Source organism: Spea bombifrons, chromosome 1, assembly GCF_027358695.1.
Source record: "Spea bombifrons isolate aSpeBom1 chromosome 1, aSpeBom1.2.pri, whole genome shotgun sequence".
In the NCBI taxonomy this organism is placed as follows: domain Eukaryota; kingdom Metazoa; phylum Chordata; class Amphibia; order Anura; family Pelobatidae; genus Spea; species Spea bombifrons.
This window is the reverse complement of record NC_071087.1, coordinates 107,467,524-107,483,476: the sequence shown is the minus strand read 5'-3', so window position 1 is coordinate 107,483,476 and position 15,953 is coordinate 107,467,524. Positions and strand designations below refer to the sequence as shown.

At 39.4% G+C, this 15,953-nt stretch overlaps 1 protein-coding gene across 1 annotated transcript in view; it reads left to right on the top strand.

Moving 5' to 3' along the window:
- Positions 1–15,953, top strand: part of AUH (AU RNA binding methylglutaconyl-CoA hydratase) — a 90,453-nt gene that overhangs the window by 32,896 nt on the left and 41,604 nt on the right. Inside the window, exon 5 of the mRNA XM_053467825.1 lies at positions 14,843–14,935. Coding sequence (XP_053323800.1) covers positions 14,843–14,935 — 93 coding nt within the window. The remainder of the gene's footprint in view (positions 1–14,842; positions 14,936–15,953) is intronic.

Here is a 15,953-nt window from a genome sequence, read left to right as displayed (position 1 = left end):
GTAGAAAATTTTAAAACAACAATGACAATCAGAAGTAATCACATAACAATGGCAAAGTTAATTGCTGATTGTGCCTCGAGTAGGCACAATGAGGAACAATATCAGATGTGCAAATGACCAAAAGCCAGCTAATGTAGTACTTAGAAAAAAAAAAGAGAAATGGAACAGTGGATGCTGAAAATGTTACTATATTTTTTTGATATTGAAATGTAGGGACATATACAACAAGCAACTAAATCATGTTCGGAATTCTCAGCACTTCCGTTAACTTGCCATATAATATGGATTTTTTTTTTGTTATATCAGAGCCAACCTAAAGAGTAGTCTGTCTTTACTTTTCACTGAATACATTTTGGGGTTTATTCACTAAGGGGTAAGTTGTGGTTCCAACTCCCTTGCTTCGCTGTTCATTATGCACCAATACTGGCACCCTTTTCCTGCCAGAAGGCCAAGCTGTCCTAGCGTAATGCATAGTTCAATGTGTGACGAGACTATGAAAAAACTATACATTATACAGGGCCAGCCAAAGTCCCCCCCCCCAGCAGAAGCTTACTGGGGTAGGACCAGTGAAGTCGATGAGCTAAAACCCAACTCTCCTTCAAACTCTTCTGCCATCTATCCCTCTAGTGAATAAATCCCTTTGCATACATTTTGTTTTAGTACAACTTCCCACTATATCTTGCAGCAAAAGCTAACATACGTATGGGCATATTTACTTGTCAAGTATATATTTATTGAATATAGTTTTGTACAGTGTTGTGGATTAGAAATGGTAACTGCTGTTTTGGTGATGTATGTGTGGCTGAGACAAGCAGATTTGGTAGCTTTTATTTAACATGTATAGTTCAAGGGTATCTTAACAAGATCCAAGTAATATGCTTTTGGCAGCTGAATAGCCCCCTAATTAGGCTACTTTCCTTCCTTATTGCACTCTCTCATGGCTGCTGCTTACTCAGGTCGATGTTGCCCCTAGCCTGAGCAGTGTATTCATCACCCCCGGAGCTTGATACATTGTGCTGGAGACTGAAGACTTCAACTCCATGACTTCACTTTACTTGATAAAAGACCAACACCAGTGAGCTTCCCTTGTAGGAAGTGCTGAGCTGGACCTGTATTGATATGACGAGATTTCATAAAAGTCATGTGATTGATTTAAATCTACATTAGAAATCCCTTTTTGCAGAAGAAGCCTGCAGGGATTGGCCCTTCACACCGCATAGTTTTAAAGGCAGGGAGTTGAAAACCTTCATGCACAATGTTGGTGACTAAATTCTGAAGTAACCCGAGAACTGCCTGTTAGCGTGACACCCAGGTTAACACATTCAGTATACGTGAGAAAGTTTGAGCTTGGGTTTCCATTGGATCTCTCCCATGTTGTTTGGGATACATATGTACCAACATACCATGTTTGCTTTCCCTGCTAAGACCTTGAAAGCCATTACTTTTGTTGCTTTTTTTGCAGAAAACATGCAGCCCCCCCACATCTGAATCAGTTTTAAAAGATTTTTCCCAGCCTAACAGATGTCATGGTTAAGCTTTGTTTATCAAATGACTCATTATATCACAAGTACACAATGTAACATGCCAGGAGGTAGATATTATGCAATATCTGTTGTTACCGTTTGTATATGGGTCATTGTTCTCCTGCCCGTCACTTATGCTCTATGAGAAATTGAGACACAGGGCTATTTGAAGTAAACATGGAGTTGTTTTCTATTTCTTCGTATCATACCTCCAAAATATGGACAGCTATGCTGTATGTAAGTAGCCAGGATTTGTATCCAAGTGCAGTATACACAGGGTTATTTATCAAGTCCAACTATTGTGCAACATCTTAATACTGATGGAATTCTCCTGCTAATTGGACTGTTGCCATGGAGAAAGGACCTCTTTCAAAACTTTGCACCATTATTACTCTTTACAAATAACTCCCACGTGTATCTGCCCTGTATGCTACGTGCTGAGGCATACTTGTAATAAACAGATCTTCCTCCATTTGTATCGGGATGTAGAAGTGTTGAGAGGAATACCAGAACAGGACATGTTCTACCATTGCTGCCCCAACCAGACCAATGTACCTGGAATTTTAATCTACAAGGTTTCAGGGTCTTCTTAAACATATTAAAAGAGAATATTCAATGTAAACCATGTCATTTAAGATTATGCAATATACTTTAGCTTATTTTGTTTTATTGCTGGAAGCAAATATCATTGAATGATGTTTAATGTATATGAGGCATTACATCAGCCAGGCATTTAATCCACTAATTTAATGTTAGCCAGTTATCTGCACTAAGGAAAACACTGGCACTTTGTAAAGAAATGATGCAGTACAGCTAATGGATGATTTCTGTGTAATATGAAGGAATTTATAAGGATTATGTGACATTAATAAATACAGAATACATTTACTACCCAGCCTTCAAAATATACTGCATTCAGGGGCAAAGACTCCAAAAGTTTCACTTGTACAGAATGTGTTTCCTTTAAGCCTTGACGTAAGTGGCTCTTCTGCTCCAGTCCATCATGGAACCTGTTGCAAGACTCATCATCTTTTTTGGTGTGTACCCTATGCTTCTCTGAACCATAGTTGTTTCAATGTTCCCTTTGTCTTCTGGAATAAGATAAAAAAATGAGGTCAACACATTTCCAATCTTATTTACAATCATTAATCATCACATTGTGCCTTGTTATGGCGTAATCTTTCACAGATGAGGAATTTTCAAACTCAGTTTTAACTTTCGCGTTCTCACTGAGAGGCGTACATTTTGCCTTTCTACCTAATTTATCGTAGTTAAACTGAACAGGCAAATATGTAAACTTATGTTATCTCTATGCAATGTTATCTTGTGCCACATTAAGCTATTTTTCTCCCAGTCCTATATCACCTTTATCAAACACTATCTCTGGGTAAAATCATGGTAACTTAATGATCCTGCAATATGTTATCTTTATTATTGAGCTCATACTCTACTACTGGCACACAGTGTGTTTTGTAAGTAGACATCTTACAACTGTTCAACTCTGCCCCATGTTTGGCCTTTTTTGGTCTAAATTGCAATTGTTATAAATAATATAGTAGCGCGTTTGGTGTCTGTAAGCTTTTGAGCTCAATCTACGATAAAGCAGGGGAACTTTACTGTGTCATGTTCCAGTAACTGCAGTGTGATAAGCAGGGCTTTGTGACATTGTACAAGATAAACACATTTATATACATACTTAAACCAGAACTGGTTTCCATGCCCTGCATTTTATGTTAGAATTTACTAAGCAGCATTAGGAATAGGTCATTAAGGCCCACATTGCAGGAGCATCATTACTCAAAATTAATAAATGAAGCAGTTATTTGCTTGTTGAAAAGGCTTGGTTGTCTACCCCCACTTAAAGTAAAAGTGTAATTTCAAAAGTAAATGTAAACTTCACAAGATAAGCTAATTCATTATAGGCCACATTAAAGGTGGAAAAAGTTCTGTCATGATTTATCTTTGTCTCGTTCTTTAACTTCACAAGAACCTGCCATTTTAACAGGGGTGTGTAGACTTTTTATATCCACTGTATATACCGTATTTCCCCAAGTATAAGACGCTCCCATGTATAAGACACACCTTAATTTTGGGGCCCGAAATTATGGCAATCACACTCCTATCATGCTCAGGCAGCCAGTACATGCACATCACTTTCAGCCTCCCTCCCTGTGCCCCCTACACACGCATCCATGCTAAAACACATACGCACACACACATATACCGTATTTGCTCGATTATAAGACGAGGTTTTTTCCAGAGCAAATGCTCTGAAAAATACCCCTCGTCTTATAATCGGGGTCGTCTTCTAATCAGACCCCCAAAAAATGCTGGCGCCATGCTGCTTACCGGTCGCGAGCAGCGTCTCTTCTGTTAGAAGCAGGGCAGGAAGCTTGCAGCGTCCTCACAGAACTCTATCTCCCCCCTCCCTCCTCTGAGGGCGGGGCCAGAGAAGTTGCTACAGCCGGTCCCCTGCAGAAGTCTGCGAGTGGGAGATCTGCAGTTCAGGTGAGGGGGTGGGGGAGGGTTTTTGAGTATGTGTGAAGTGTGTGTGATTAAGGGAATGAATGAGTATTTAAATGTTTGTGAATGAGTGTGAGTGTGTGTGTGATAGCATGGATGTGTAAGGGGGGTGGGGGTTGTAGCATGGCATATGGAGGCTGTAATCCCACTGCTATCATCCCCAGGTTCCAGCATGTACTGGCTGCCTTGGCTTGATAGGAGTGTGATTGCTGTTAGCAGTTTGATATATATATATATATATATCAAACTGCTAACAGCAATCACACTCCTATCAAGCCAAGGCAGCCAGTACATGCTGGGTTAAAAGGCATATCATGGGGCTGAGTGGCATATAGGGGGTTAAAATGCATTTCTGGACCTCCAGAAATGCATTTTAACCCCCTATATGCCACTCAGCCCCATGATATGCCTGTTTACCTCCAGAAATGCTTTATACCCCCCTATATGCCACTCAGCCCCATGATATGCCTTTTAACCCCCTATATGCCAGAGTGGCATACAGGGGTATAAGGCATATCATGGGGCAGAGTGGCAAATAGGGGGGTATAAAGCATTTCTGGGGGCAGAGTGGCATAACTGGGGGGGGCAGGTTGGCAAATAAAAGGAAATTTAAAAAATATATTTTTCTCAATCATAGCTTTTATTAAACATGAAAATAATTTACATTAATTAATATTTACTGGTAAAACTTTTTCCCTATAGGGTAGTCTTATATTCAGGCTTTTTGTTTTTTTCCTAAATTAATATTTTGATTTTGGGGGGTCGTCTTATAATCGGGGTCGTCTTATAATCGAGCAAATACGGTATATATATATATATATATATATTCATTCATTTACTCCCCCACCCTGAACTGCAGATTTTCTGGTGCGTCTCGCAGACTACCGTGGGGGCCGCTGTTTCCCTCTGCGTTGCTCGAACAGGAACTGAGTGGAGTCACGTGAATGTACATCATATGACTCCGCTTAGTTCCTGTTTCTGTGTCGCCGCACAGAAGCAGCAGGTCCCCTTTCCGGAAAAAAGTAAAAAATCTAGCACCACTGAATAAGATGCACCCAGTTTTTAGACCCCAAATTTTTCTAAAAAAAAAGGTGCGTCTAATACATGGGGAAATACGGTATATTTGATATATAAAATTGATATGTATATAGATATAAAAAATAACCATGTGTTGAAGCCCCGATTATAAGGTCTGATGGCCACAGTCCTACACTCCCTTTATCAATGTTTATTGCTATTGTACCTATAGCCTATTGTACAGCGCTGCAGAATCTGCTGGTGCTATATAAATAAAACATGTAGTATTAACTTTAATCCGTGTTTTTGTAATGCGGTTATCCTCTGATTGCCTTGTGTTAACAAGTGCTGGCAGGCATGGAGCGGCTAATAGTATAGATTAAAGTATTGAGTGTTATAGAACGCTTGATTAATTTGTCATGCTGGAAAAGGCTGAGAAATATTTTAAGTGTCTCATATATATATATATAATTGTAATTATCTCTTCTTAGGTCCAACAGCTGAGGGGTTTGTTTTGCAGTAGAAGAGATCAAGAGGATTTAATCAATACCCTAAATATAACCATGTTGAAACATCTCTTGTATTGTAAATTTCAGTAATATGATCTGCGTGCTTACCGTACACGATGATAACCTGTTTGGATATCATGCTTGTTCAGCGGCGAAAGGCTTCATGCCTCACACTTCACATGCCTTGTGCTTCTAGGGGATTTAACATGCTCAAGCCTTTTTTGTTTTGTAATCTATTGCCTGCACTACCCCCTTATCATGTGGGTCTTTGTGTTATAAAATAACATGTTTCTAATATCTATGAACTAGTGTATACAATGATATAGATTGTGATGGCACCAGCGTTAGTGTGTTTCTGTGCACGTATGGCACTGGAGAAGCTGCCTTTCACTGTCTGAACAGATTCCGTTGTAGCTGTGAGAAGTGAAGACACTTTTAAATCGCAGTTTGTCAGGGACTTGGAGTAATTAAGCCCTTAGCCTCCTTGTTACTGCCATTGCCTGGAGATCTGTACAGTGACCTTGAGCATCTGTGTCTGACTAAGGTCATGTGCGTGTGCCGTGGTGATGAAACATTAATAGGGTCAGCGTTCTATTGTCTTAACAAGAATATCACTGCAGGCTTCTATGGAATGTGTCACATTGCCATAACGTTACACAGTATCATGGCCTTTGGCCACTTTTTATTTTGAGTAGTGTATTTCTTTCTAATTATCCAAATACAAAATTAATAATTTATATATGTGCCAATGAAATAGTGTTTTTTGGATTTGATGGCATGGTTTTTATTTTTCAATAAAGGATCAGCCAGCGATGTGAATGGAGATGAATGAACACCCAATGCCCTGCAGGCGATCTCTATGGGATAATATTGCTGCTGGAGATGTACACAAGCCCTTTTCACGTGACAATTTCAGTTTTCTATTGCCGTAACCTGATGAGCCTACATTGTTCTCTTCCATCAGTAATAGATCGATTCCTGAAAAGCCAGTTGTTGTTTTGTATTCTGTCCACGAGACCGCATTGTAATAATCAGCACATTTCCATCATACACTCTTATAGATTTTCTTGATGTTTCAAGGTTGCAACCTTACTCTGGCTCCTTCGAGATAAAAATACTGCACTACTGCTAAAAATAAAACCATTTTTTCCGATTGTGCCAAGTAACTCTTCAGCTCAGGGAGTTCATAAATAATTATTCACTGGAAAAATAAAACTGTAGTTATTTGTAACGCGAGCTTCTCCTAGGCATTGGTTCAGCTGTGGTCACCTCTGCAAAATGGATCTGTCACAAGGACAGTTGAAAGCATTCAGTTATTGTTATACTTTTGGTGACCGCGGGTGAGGTATAAAACTTCAGTGATTGGCCTCTTTTTTTTATCGTATTTCTTTGTTGTTAATATGCAGATTGGAAAGTTGAAAATGGAAGCTGACCTGAAGCTATTGGGCTCTCAACCTTAACTAAACCTTTCTGACAGGAGAATCGAGACTTACATACATCACTATATATAAAGAAATAGACACAAAATGACCAATACTTGATCTCTCTTAGGATGACTTGCTGAGGATGATGGGAGTTTTAGTTCAACGAAAGCTGAAAGGCCGTAGGTGATGATGATGGTTTTTAGATAGCGGACATAATCCCCGTGCCACAGTGTTACGTCACCAGCCTTTATCACATAACAAGACTTTGTTTTAGTCCCTTCCTTAATGTGCGTCTGTCTGTCTGTGTGTGTTTCTTAGGGCTAAATAATAGAATGATGTATCAATTTTCCATTAGCAGTTGTTAGTTCCTTGGCAGCTTTTCCTTATTTCTATACTAGCGATTTGGTTGCCATGTTACATCATTCAAAATATCTGCAATGGTTTCCGTAGATAAATCATTTGCCTTGCACTTACGTGTTGAATATTGTACAGACATTTCATTTCCATGTATCATTGTTCAGTTTTCTTTTTTTTTTATTCTGTTTGTTACATTTTTTTTTTGCATCAAATACAAAGAGATACAAATGCACGGTACGGTCCAATAAAGGAAGGGATTTTAGAATACAAGCCCTAGTCTTATGCGTGAGAAATCACATATCCACATTTAGACATACGGAGAAGAATGTGTATATCAGCAAAAACACATAATCCAATGGGTCAAAAAACAAACGACCCCCCCCCATATGTAGACCGGCACCCCAGGATATATAACCAGACACATCCCCCAATAAGTATAGAATAGTATCTGAGACAGCATAATATGTGGTTAGGAATTAAAAAATAAACATCACCAGCATAAGCAGCTCATTTGCGGTTATGATCTTTCATATTTATCCCTCTAATATCAGGATTAGCCCAGATCTCCAGTAGGGCTCCAAAATGAGTACCAACAGAATAGGGGTAAGGGGGCATCCCTGACCGAGGTGTGAGTGCAAACTTGTTATCCAAGACATTATGTTGATGCCCAGGCCACTGCCACGTTAAACTTGATCAAATTTCTTCAATTAATATCTAGGACCGGAATTGGCTTATCTCTGGCTTTTCTGCCACCAACAAAGCCTACCTGTTCTCCTTAAATAAAATGGGACAGCAGGGGCTAGATATGCAAAGCTAAGATTTTTCAGAGCAGTTTAAGCTTAAAAGAGGAATCAAGAAATTGCTGTGATCAAATCGCCTATGGTTTGTTGAAACTGTTATAGAAAATAAATGGCCTGGAAGACCATTGTTATAACATCAGCGTTCACAAATAAATAACAGTACATGTTCTACACATGCAAAGTATACACACAAAGTCACATATAAACATACAAAATACAGAATTAAAAGCAGTCTCGAGATTTCTGGAAAAGAAACTTCTCTAGATAACAATCTAAGGGTGCACTTGAAACAGGGCAGATAGTGTGTATAAAAGTTAAGTAAGGCAATGTGATTGTGATCAGTTGGAATATAAAGGGGTGCAGGGGTGCTGCTGTGCTCAGGTTCTGAGCTTGAGATGGAACTTGGCGGACACAATATGCAACTCCATGGGATGGATACCAGGGACACTTCTGGGTTAAAGCGCTTCATTCTACCTGCCATCTGTTTTATCTTCTGACCATTTGTCACATGTAATCTTACTTTCCCCTTTTGTGGGAAGAAGTTACTGTATGTGTCATGTTGACGTCTATACCAGATACCGTTTGATTAAAGTACAACTGGCATTTGAAGGGAGTGGTGGGCGATGCAGACTTGATGGACCATATATCCCTTGTGAGTCATCATGTTACTTTGTTGTAAATACCCTTTTTTTGGAAACTCCTTTTTTATTGAATATTTTGAAGCCGATCACTATGTTTGTAGCACGTAAACACCTTGTATAATATAAGATGACCTGTTTGATGTGGCGATTAAAAGCGTAAAAAAGGACACATTTTTATATCCTTTGAAACTATGAAAATAAATTAGATTACAATGTGTCTAAAAGTTCTAGAAACCTGATGATCTGGCCCATTTTATGTCTTCTTCCTGACAATGCATCAAAAAGAACACATTTTCTTTGTCATTCCTAGCATTACCTGTTTTGTTCATCCATGGCCAACATCACAAGGCAGGTGGATTATGTAAACTATATAATCATGTCTATCCACTAAATGTGTGTCGATTCTAATAACTTCAGTAATCGAGAACTGGGGGGGAAAACTGTTTACACACCTTAAGGCCAGTATGTAGCCTTTGGTGTGATGTTTGGCTCAGCATTATCTTCTAATACACAAACAAAATAGAAAGATAACATTTGATGGCAACTAAGAACCATTCAGCCCACTTAGCCTAAACCTTATTAAATCCCCATTCATATCCCGCGCATGTTTACATTCCCTTACTGTATAAACCTCAATACTGCCCGCTTCAAATCTGTTCTTGGAATGATGTTGGCATAAGAGATTTACACTACAATGCTTGTATAGAGCCTTTACCACCTCCAACCAAAACAGTCCAAGCTTTGTTACTGTAAACCTGATTTACAAATACTCTTTACTGTCAACACTATGGTCCTTAAAAATATTCCCTTTTTATCTGCAAGCATTCAGATCACTTTAAAGATTCAGTTAAGATATTTTCAGAGTTTTGATGATCAGATACGGTTTCTTTCCCTTGAAATGTCTATTAACTGTACGAAATCACTCCTGCGCTAGTTAATCACATTACATGTATACTAAATGTAACAGTATATCGGTGATGTTGTATGCAGAATATATTATGTGTATCATGTTGTATTAACCACTTTCTGCAAACTGCTGACAAGAATATTTTTTAAAGCTTCCACAGAATATCCTCACTTTTTCTCGTGTTCCGCATCTTGTTCTGGCTGCGAGAATGCAACAGATTTGGAACAGACCGTTCTGTGCCTGGACATACTAACATTAATCACATGATATCTTTATAGCTAAATGGCAAAATATTATCCAAAGCCCCACCACTCTTAATAGCTGTAAAGCTATTCTTGCAACAGACTTGAAGTCATTTTAGGCTTAATGGATTTAAGGCAGTTTCAAATACAAAATCGCATATCTGTGTGTCCCTGCTATATCATAAAACCCAAGTCACATGACCCTTTATTTAGCTTAAGGGTGTCATATTTTTTTATTTTTTTTTAAACTCTTCTTTGTGGTTTGCGAGTTGAATTGATGCGCTTGACATTAGATACAAACCAGTTCCTGTTTTTTTCTTTAATAACATGTGGTTTTCTTGCATTATTTTTAGACCAGCTGCAGATGTATTATTTTTACTTGTTCATTAGTAAGTATTACACTTGTGTGCTGTTTGCACAATCTAGAGTTCTGTACTTTATTTAGGCAGTCGGTTTTCAGGCTTTTCTCGAGATCCATAGTTGCTTAGGGTTCTATTCTCTAAGCTGTGTGTATTCTCTCTCTCATTCAGTTACTGGTCTCTGGTGCATATGGGTTGGAGTCTATAGCGAGTATGGAGTAAATTCTTCAACTTCACCCTACAAGGAAATTTCAGAATCCTATGGGTTTAAATGGCATAACTGGCCAAATGTCAATGTACAGACTAAAAATAATGATGTTATAAAGTGTTATTTTGTGTTATGTAACAGAAGTAGAAATGAAATGCATGTATGTGTCTATGTACATTAGTTAATGTGATATGTCTAGATATTGGCAATACATATATTGTGCGTGTATATTGGCTTAACAATGGCAATCAGCAAGTACAATAACAGTGGCAAAATATTTTGGTTTTAAAATATGGCATGTATTAGCTCTATGTGTGGAAAAGGATGTAATACTGAGGTTTATACACCAAACAGTGAGTGGAAGGAAGACGAAAACGTATCTAGATAACTATGCATTAGGAAGTTATTCCTGAGAAGGGCTGGGAAAGAACTCACAGTTTAGTTTATAAATCCAACTGAGGAAAAAACCAAAACAATAATAGTTATCTAAAAACTATGCACCAGGGCTGATAACAGCAGTAAAATATTGAATGTTTCCAAGAAGCTGTGTTGTTCTAGTAATAAACGAACATATACTGCACATGCAGCCTTTAGCAGTAATTCTTTAAACCTCGCTTACTAGGTGTCCCGTGAACTAATAGCAGTGACTACTTTTATCGTTTTTGCCTGAGGTTCAGCTGGTCTGTGGGGGTGGATATTTTTAAAGAATGAGATACAAGCTGTCTATGGGCTGGGCATGCAAAGCCAGATGGATTATTGTTTTGTTTTTTTTTAATTATAGGGATTTTTGAGAGAAAACTACTTATTATGTATTGTATGCGTTAAAGTAAAACAACATTTAGAATTTGCTACAAACTGTATCTCTGAACTGATACAAATGTGTTTCTTAAATGCTGCACTGCAATTCAACACAGCTATGTTTACTTTCAAAGTTCTACATTGGGGTTCCCCTACTTACATCTCCTGACTCATCTCCAAATACACTCCCACCCGGTCTCTCCACTGATCCACTGATCTCCATCTGTCATGTGCCTTTTCCTCTGCCTTCAATCCTTCAAAAAATCCCTCAAGAACCCACTTCTTTTGGGACACCTACAAATTTAGGCATTGATGTCCATCCTCCAATTTTCCTTAACTCACCTTTCCTAGTACCTCTCCTGCTTTCGGACAATACTTAACATCCTTAACTGTGGCACTTGTGTAATACTCCCTAACTCCCTCTAGATCGTAAGCTTGTTTGACGAGCCTTACCCCTTGTATCTGTAAATTGAATTGTTTTGTTATATACTACTTGTAATGTCATGGTTACCCATTGTACAGTGCTGCAGAATATGATGATGCTATATAAAACGATAGATAATAATAATAAAATAATGTAACAAAGTGTCAGAAAACACAATCACGCTGCTGGGTTGTATAGCCACAGGCATCAGTAGCAAAAAGAGGGAGGTTCTGCCACTTTATAGATCTCTGTTCAGACCTCTGCTAGATATTGTGCACAGTTCTGGAGACTTCACTTCCAGAAGCATGGTGACATTTTGAAGAGAGTTCAGAAAAGGGCTTCTAAAAAGGAGAATGGGTTGCAGTAAAAACATTGTCAGGAAAGAGTAGGGGATTTAAAGGATCCAAGTGCAGGAAGGACGTTCATTTCAAAGGATGAGTGGCATTAAAACAAAAGGTCATAATCTAAAACTAGAGGGTCAACCGTTTAGCTGTAATGTGAGGAAGTTTTATTTTACTGAATGGGCTGTGCATGGGTAGAACAGCCTCCCGGCAGAAGTGATAGAGGTTAGTATGTTGAGGGAATTTAAACATGCATGGGATTGGCATAATATTATCCCAAATCTGAGACCAGACTAAGGGCCAATTCTTACAACAGGAAAAAATGAGGAGGTTAAATGGGCTAAATGGTTCTTATCTACTGTCAAGTGGTATGATGGTGTATAAGCTGTATTACATTGGTGCTGTGTATGATACATCCCACGTTAATGGGGACATGCGTAACCCTAAAATCAAATGAATACAGATTTTGAAGTGCTGCTGAAAGGACTATTACGCGCATTCAATAATGCTAGGAATCAGTACACGCCCAACAAATTGGTACTGCAAATGCCATTCAAAAACTCATCTCGAGCATAAGTATTGGGATTCAATCACACAGTCCTATCCATTCCTAATAGTTGTACTGTTTACTATAGAGCTTTGGGGCATTCAGAACTAGGGCTGCAACTAACGATTATTTTAATAATCGATTAATCGGCCGATTATTTTTTCGATTAATCGATTAATCGGATAAAAAAAACAATATGCAAATTTTTCGTTTATTTAAAAGAATTTAATGAACTGGATGTTAAAAAACAACTTAAAATTTACATTAACATTCTTATTTTGTTATGATGTAATAAAAAACAATATTTTCAAAGTACAAGAACCCAAACACAATATTTATGAAACAAAATAACCCCAAACATTCTGAAAAGAGGTGGACTATTACTGTTCAAGAAACTTTGCCCCAGCACTTTGCACTTTGCACCCAGCACTTTGCACCCAGCACTTTGCACCCAGCACTTTGCACCCAGCACTTTGCACCCAGCCCTGGCACTTTGCACCCAGCACTTTGCACCCAGCACTTTGCCCCAGCCCTGGCACTTTGCATCCAGCACTTTGCACCCAGCATTCAGCACTTTGCACCAGCACTTTGCACTTTGCACCCAGCCCTGGCACTTTGCACCCAGCACTTTGCACCCAGCCCTGGCACTTTGCACCCAGCCCTGGCACTTTGCACCCAGCACTGGCACTTTGCACCCAGCACTTTGCACTGTGCCCCTGCACCCAGTCTCTAACTCTGCCCTGCACCCAGCCCTGCCCCCACATTCTGCCCTGCCCCCACACTCACACTCTGCCCTGCACCCACTCTGCCCTGCACCCACACTCACACCCTGCCCTGCATCCCCACCCCCACTCTGCCCTGCACCCAGTCTCCCACTCTGCTCTGCACCCACACTCACACCCTGCATCCCCACCCCCACTCTGCCCTGCACCCAGTCTCCTGCCCTGCACCCCCCACCCCCACTCTGCCCTGCACCCCCACCCCCACTCTGCCCTGCACCCCCACCCCCACTCTGTCCTGCACCCACACTCACGAACCGCTCTGTGCGAATGGAGCCACTCGCACAGAGCGAACCGCTCTGTGCGAATGGAGCCACTCGCACAGAGCGAACCGCTCTGTGCGAATGGAGCCACTCGCACAGAGCGAACCGCTCTGTGCGAATGGAGCCACTCGCACAGAGCGAACCGCTCTGTGCGAATGGAGCCACTCGCACAGAGCGAACCGCTCTGTGCGAGTGGCTCCATTCGCACAGAGCGATTCGCTCTGTGCGAGTGGCTCTGTGCGATCCGTGCACATAGACATGAAGAATACTTACCTCCGGAACGCGTCACATCCGTCACGTAGCTAAAAGAAGGCGGAGACTGCAGAGCGTGGAGCAGAAGCGGGGAACGCTCGCGGAGGTAAGTAAAAGGAGCCGAGTGCTCCAACAACGAATTGATCACTCGATTAATCGATAACGGAAATCGTTATCGATGATTTCCGTTATCGATTATTATCGATTTTATCGATTCGTTGTTTCAGCTCTATTCAGAACCCAGCAATATAAACAAACCAGTTATATGGTAGTGTAGGAGATGATATAACTTGTTAAGGTCCTTTTATGTTGGTTCAAGATTTTCCTGTTGTGCAATTCTGTCCTACTTCTTGTTATGCCAAAGCATGCCAAGAACCTTACTGTAACTTATAGAGAAACGGTTACATATATTTTATGTAACAGTTTCCGCAGAGAGTATTGTGTTGCAAAATACTTTTTTTCTGGACTCTTATTGTCACTGAAGGACTTTTCGAAAGGAAAACAAAATACTGAATCATTTGTGTAATATGAATGGAGCTGAGATGCCAACCCTGACTCCAAAGCAGACAAAGAGTTTGTTTGATCCTTTGCCGATTAGAAGCACACTTCAGATTGTAATTATATATCCAAGACAGCTTGTGTAGCCAGCGCCAAAAAATTTTCATACATTTGCTGCTAATGATGCTTGGGTCATTTCTGACATCTCGGAAAGGGAAATATATGCAGAATTTGAAATATGTAGCAGCTGGCAATGTGGGGGATTTGGAGATAACCCCGTAGCGTCCCATGCTTACCGTCCTGACAGTTGGGAGGTATGCAGTACGATGTCTGGAATTTTCTGTCATATTTTTACAATATCATAAAATGCTGGCACATCAAACATTTTCAGGATTAGGTTTAAATGTATGTCTTTTCTGATCTTTTGCAGCAAATCTTCCAATGCCCACTATTGTTGCTTTGGATGGGGTTGCTTTAGGAGGAGGCCTGGAGATGGCATTGGCTTGTGACATCATCGTTGCAGGTAATATCCATCCTTTGGCTTTATTATATCACTGTCATTTAATTATTTCATTGTTTATACATATAAATCCACTTAGCACGCACTTTACGATCATTCATGCATGGGCTATGGTACTGGATCTTTTATTACACAAGTATTGACTCTTTGTGTGCAGGTAGACAGACACACACCAGGACTGCTCAGTTTACTCCTCATACCTCAAAATGTTGGAGTACACTTAAGGAAATAATCTGTCACTTGGTATATAAAATATTTACAAATATGCTTTAAATACCCCTAGTGTCATGGGTTCTATGCCAAGTACCTTCAAAACGCTATACCACTGAAAACAATATAACACTCATATAATATATATATATATATATATTTTTATATATATATATATATATATATATATAATTGTTTTATATAGTGCCATCATATGAGAAGGTATATGTGATCGGTGTCAGGGGGGGGTCATGATGCTACCATTGGCGTTGCAGGAAGAGAATGGCCAAGCTTGTTCTCATTCAATATCTGTAATAAATACATCCAAACATTTAATATGGTCATAGACACATTTCTGACCTATTGATTTCTATTTATGTAACTAAGATGTATAATAAGAATATTTGTATTTTTATCTTAAGAAACATCATTTCTTTTGTTTACACTAAATATAAGGTCTACTGTTTCTGTATATATTAGAAAGCCAAGGGATTTGGGTCCCCAAAGGGGTTATTATTCATTCTAATTAGAGAAACTTGGAATAACTGGTTATACAAAATGCCATAGCGATCCAAACGTAAATCTCAGATAATAACATTATTTCTTAAAAATGTGTCATTTTTCTGTCAAATAGCTATCTTTCAGGCTTCTAGCTTTCATGGTGAATTTATTAAAGTGACTGTTGAATATTTTGTGTTTCATGCAGTCTTTAAAGTCATTCATTATTCAACTTGTACACACAAAACACACACCTTTTGCGAAGAACTAAAAGTACAGTTTTGTGCTATTCCTTTAGCCTGTGACCTATTAA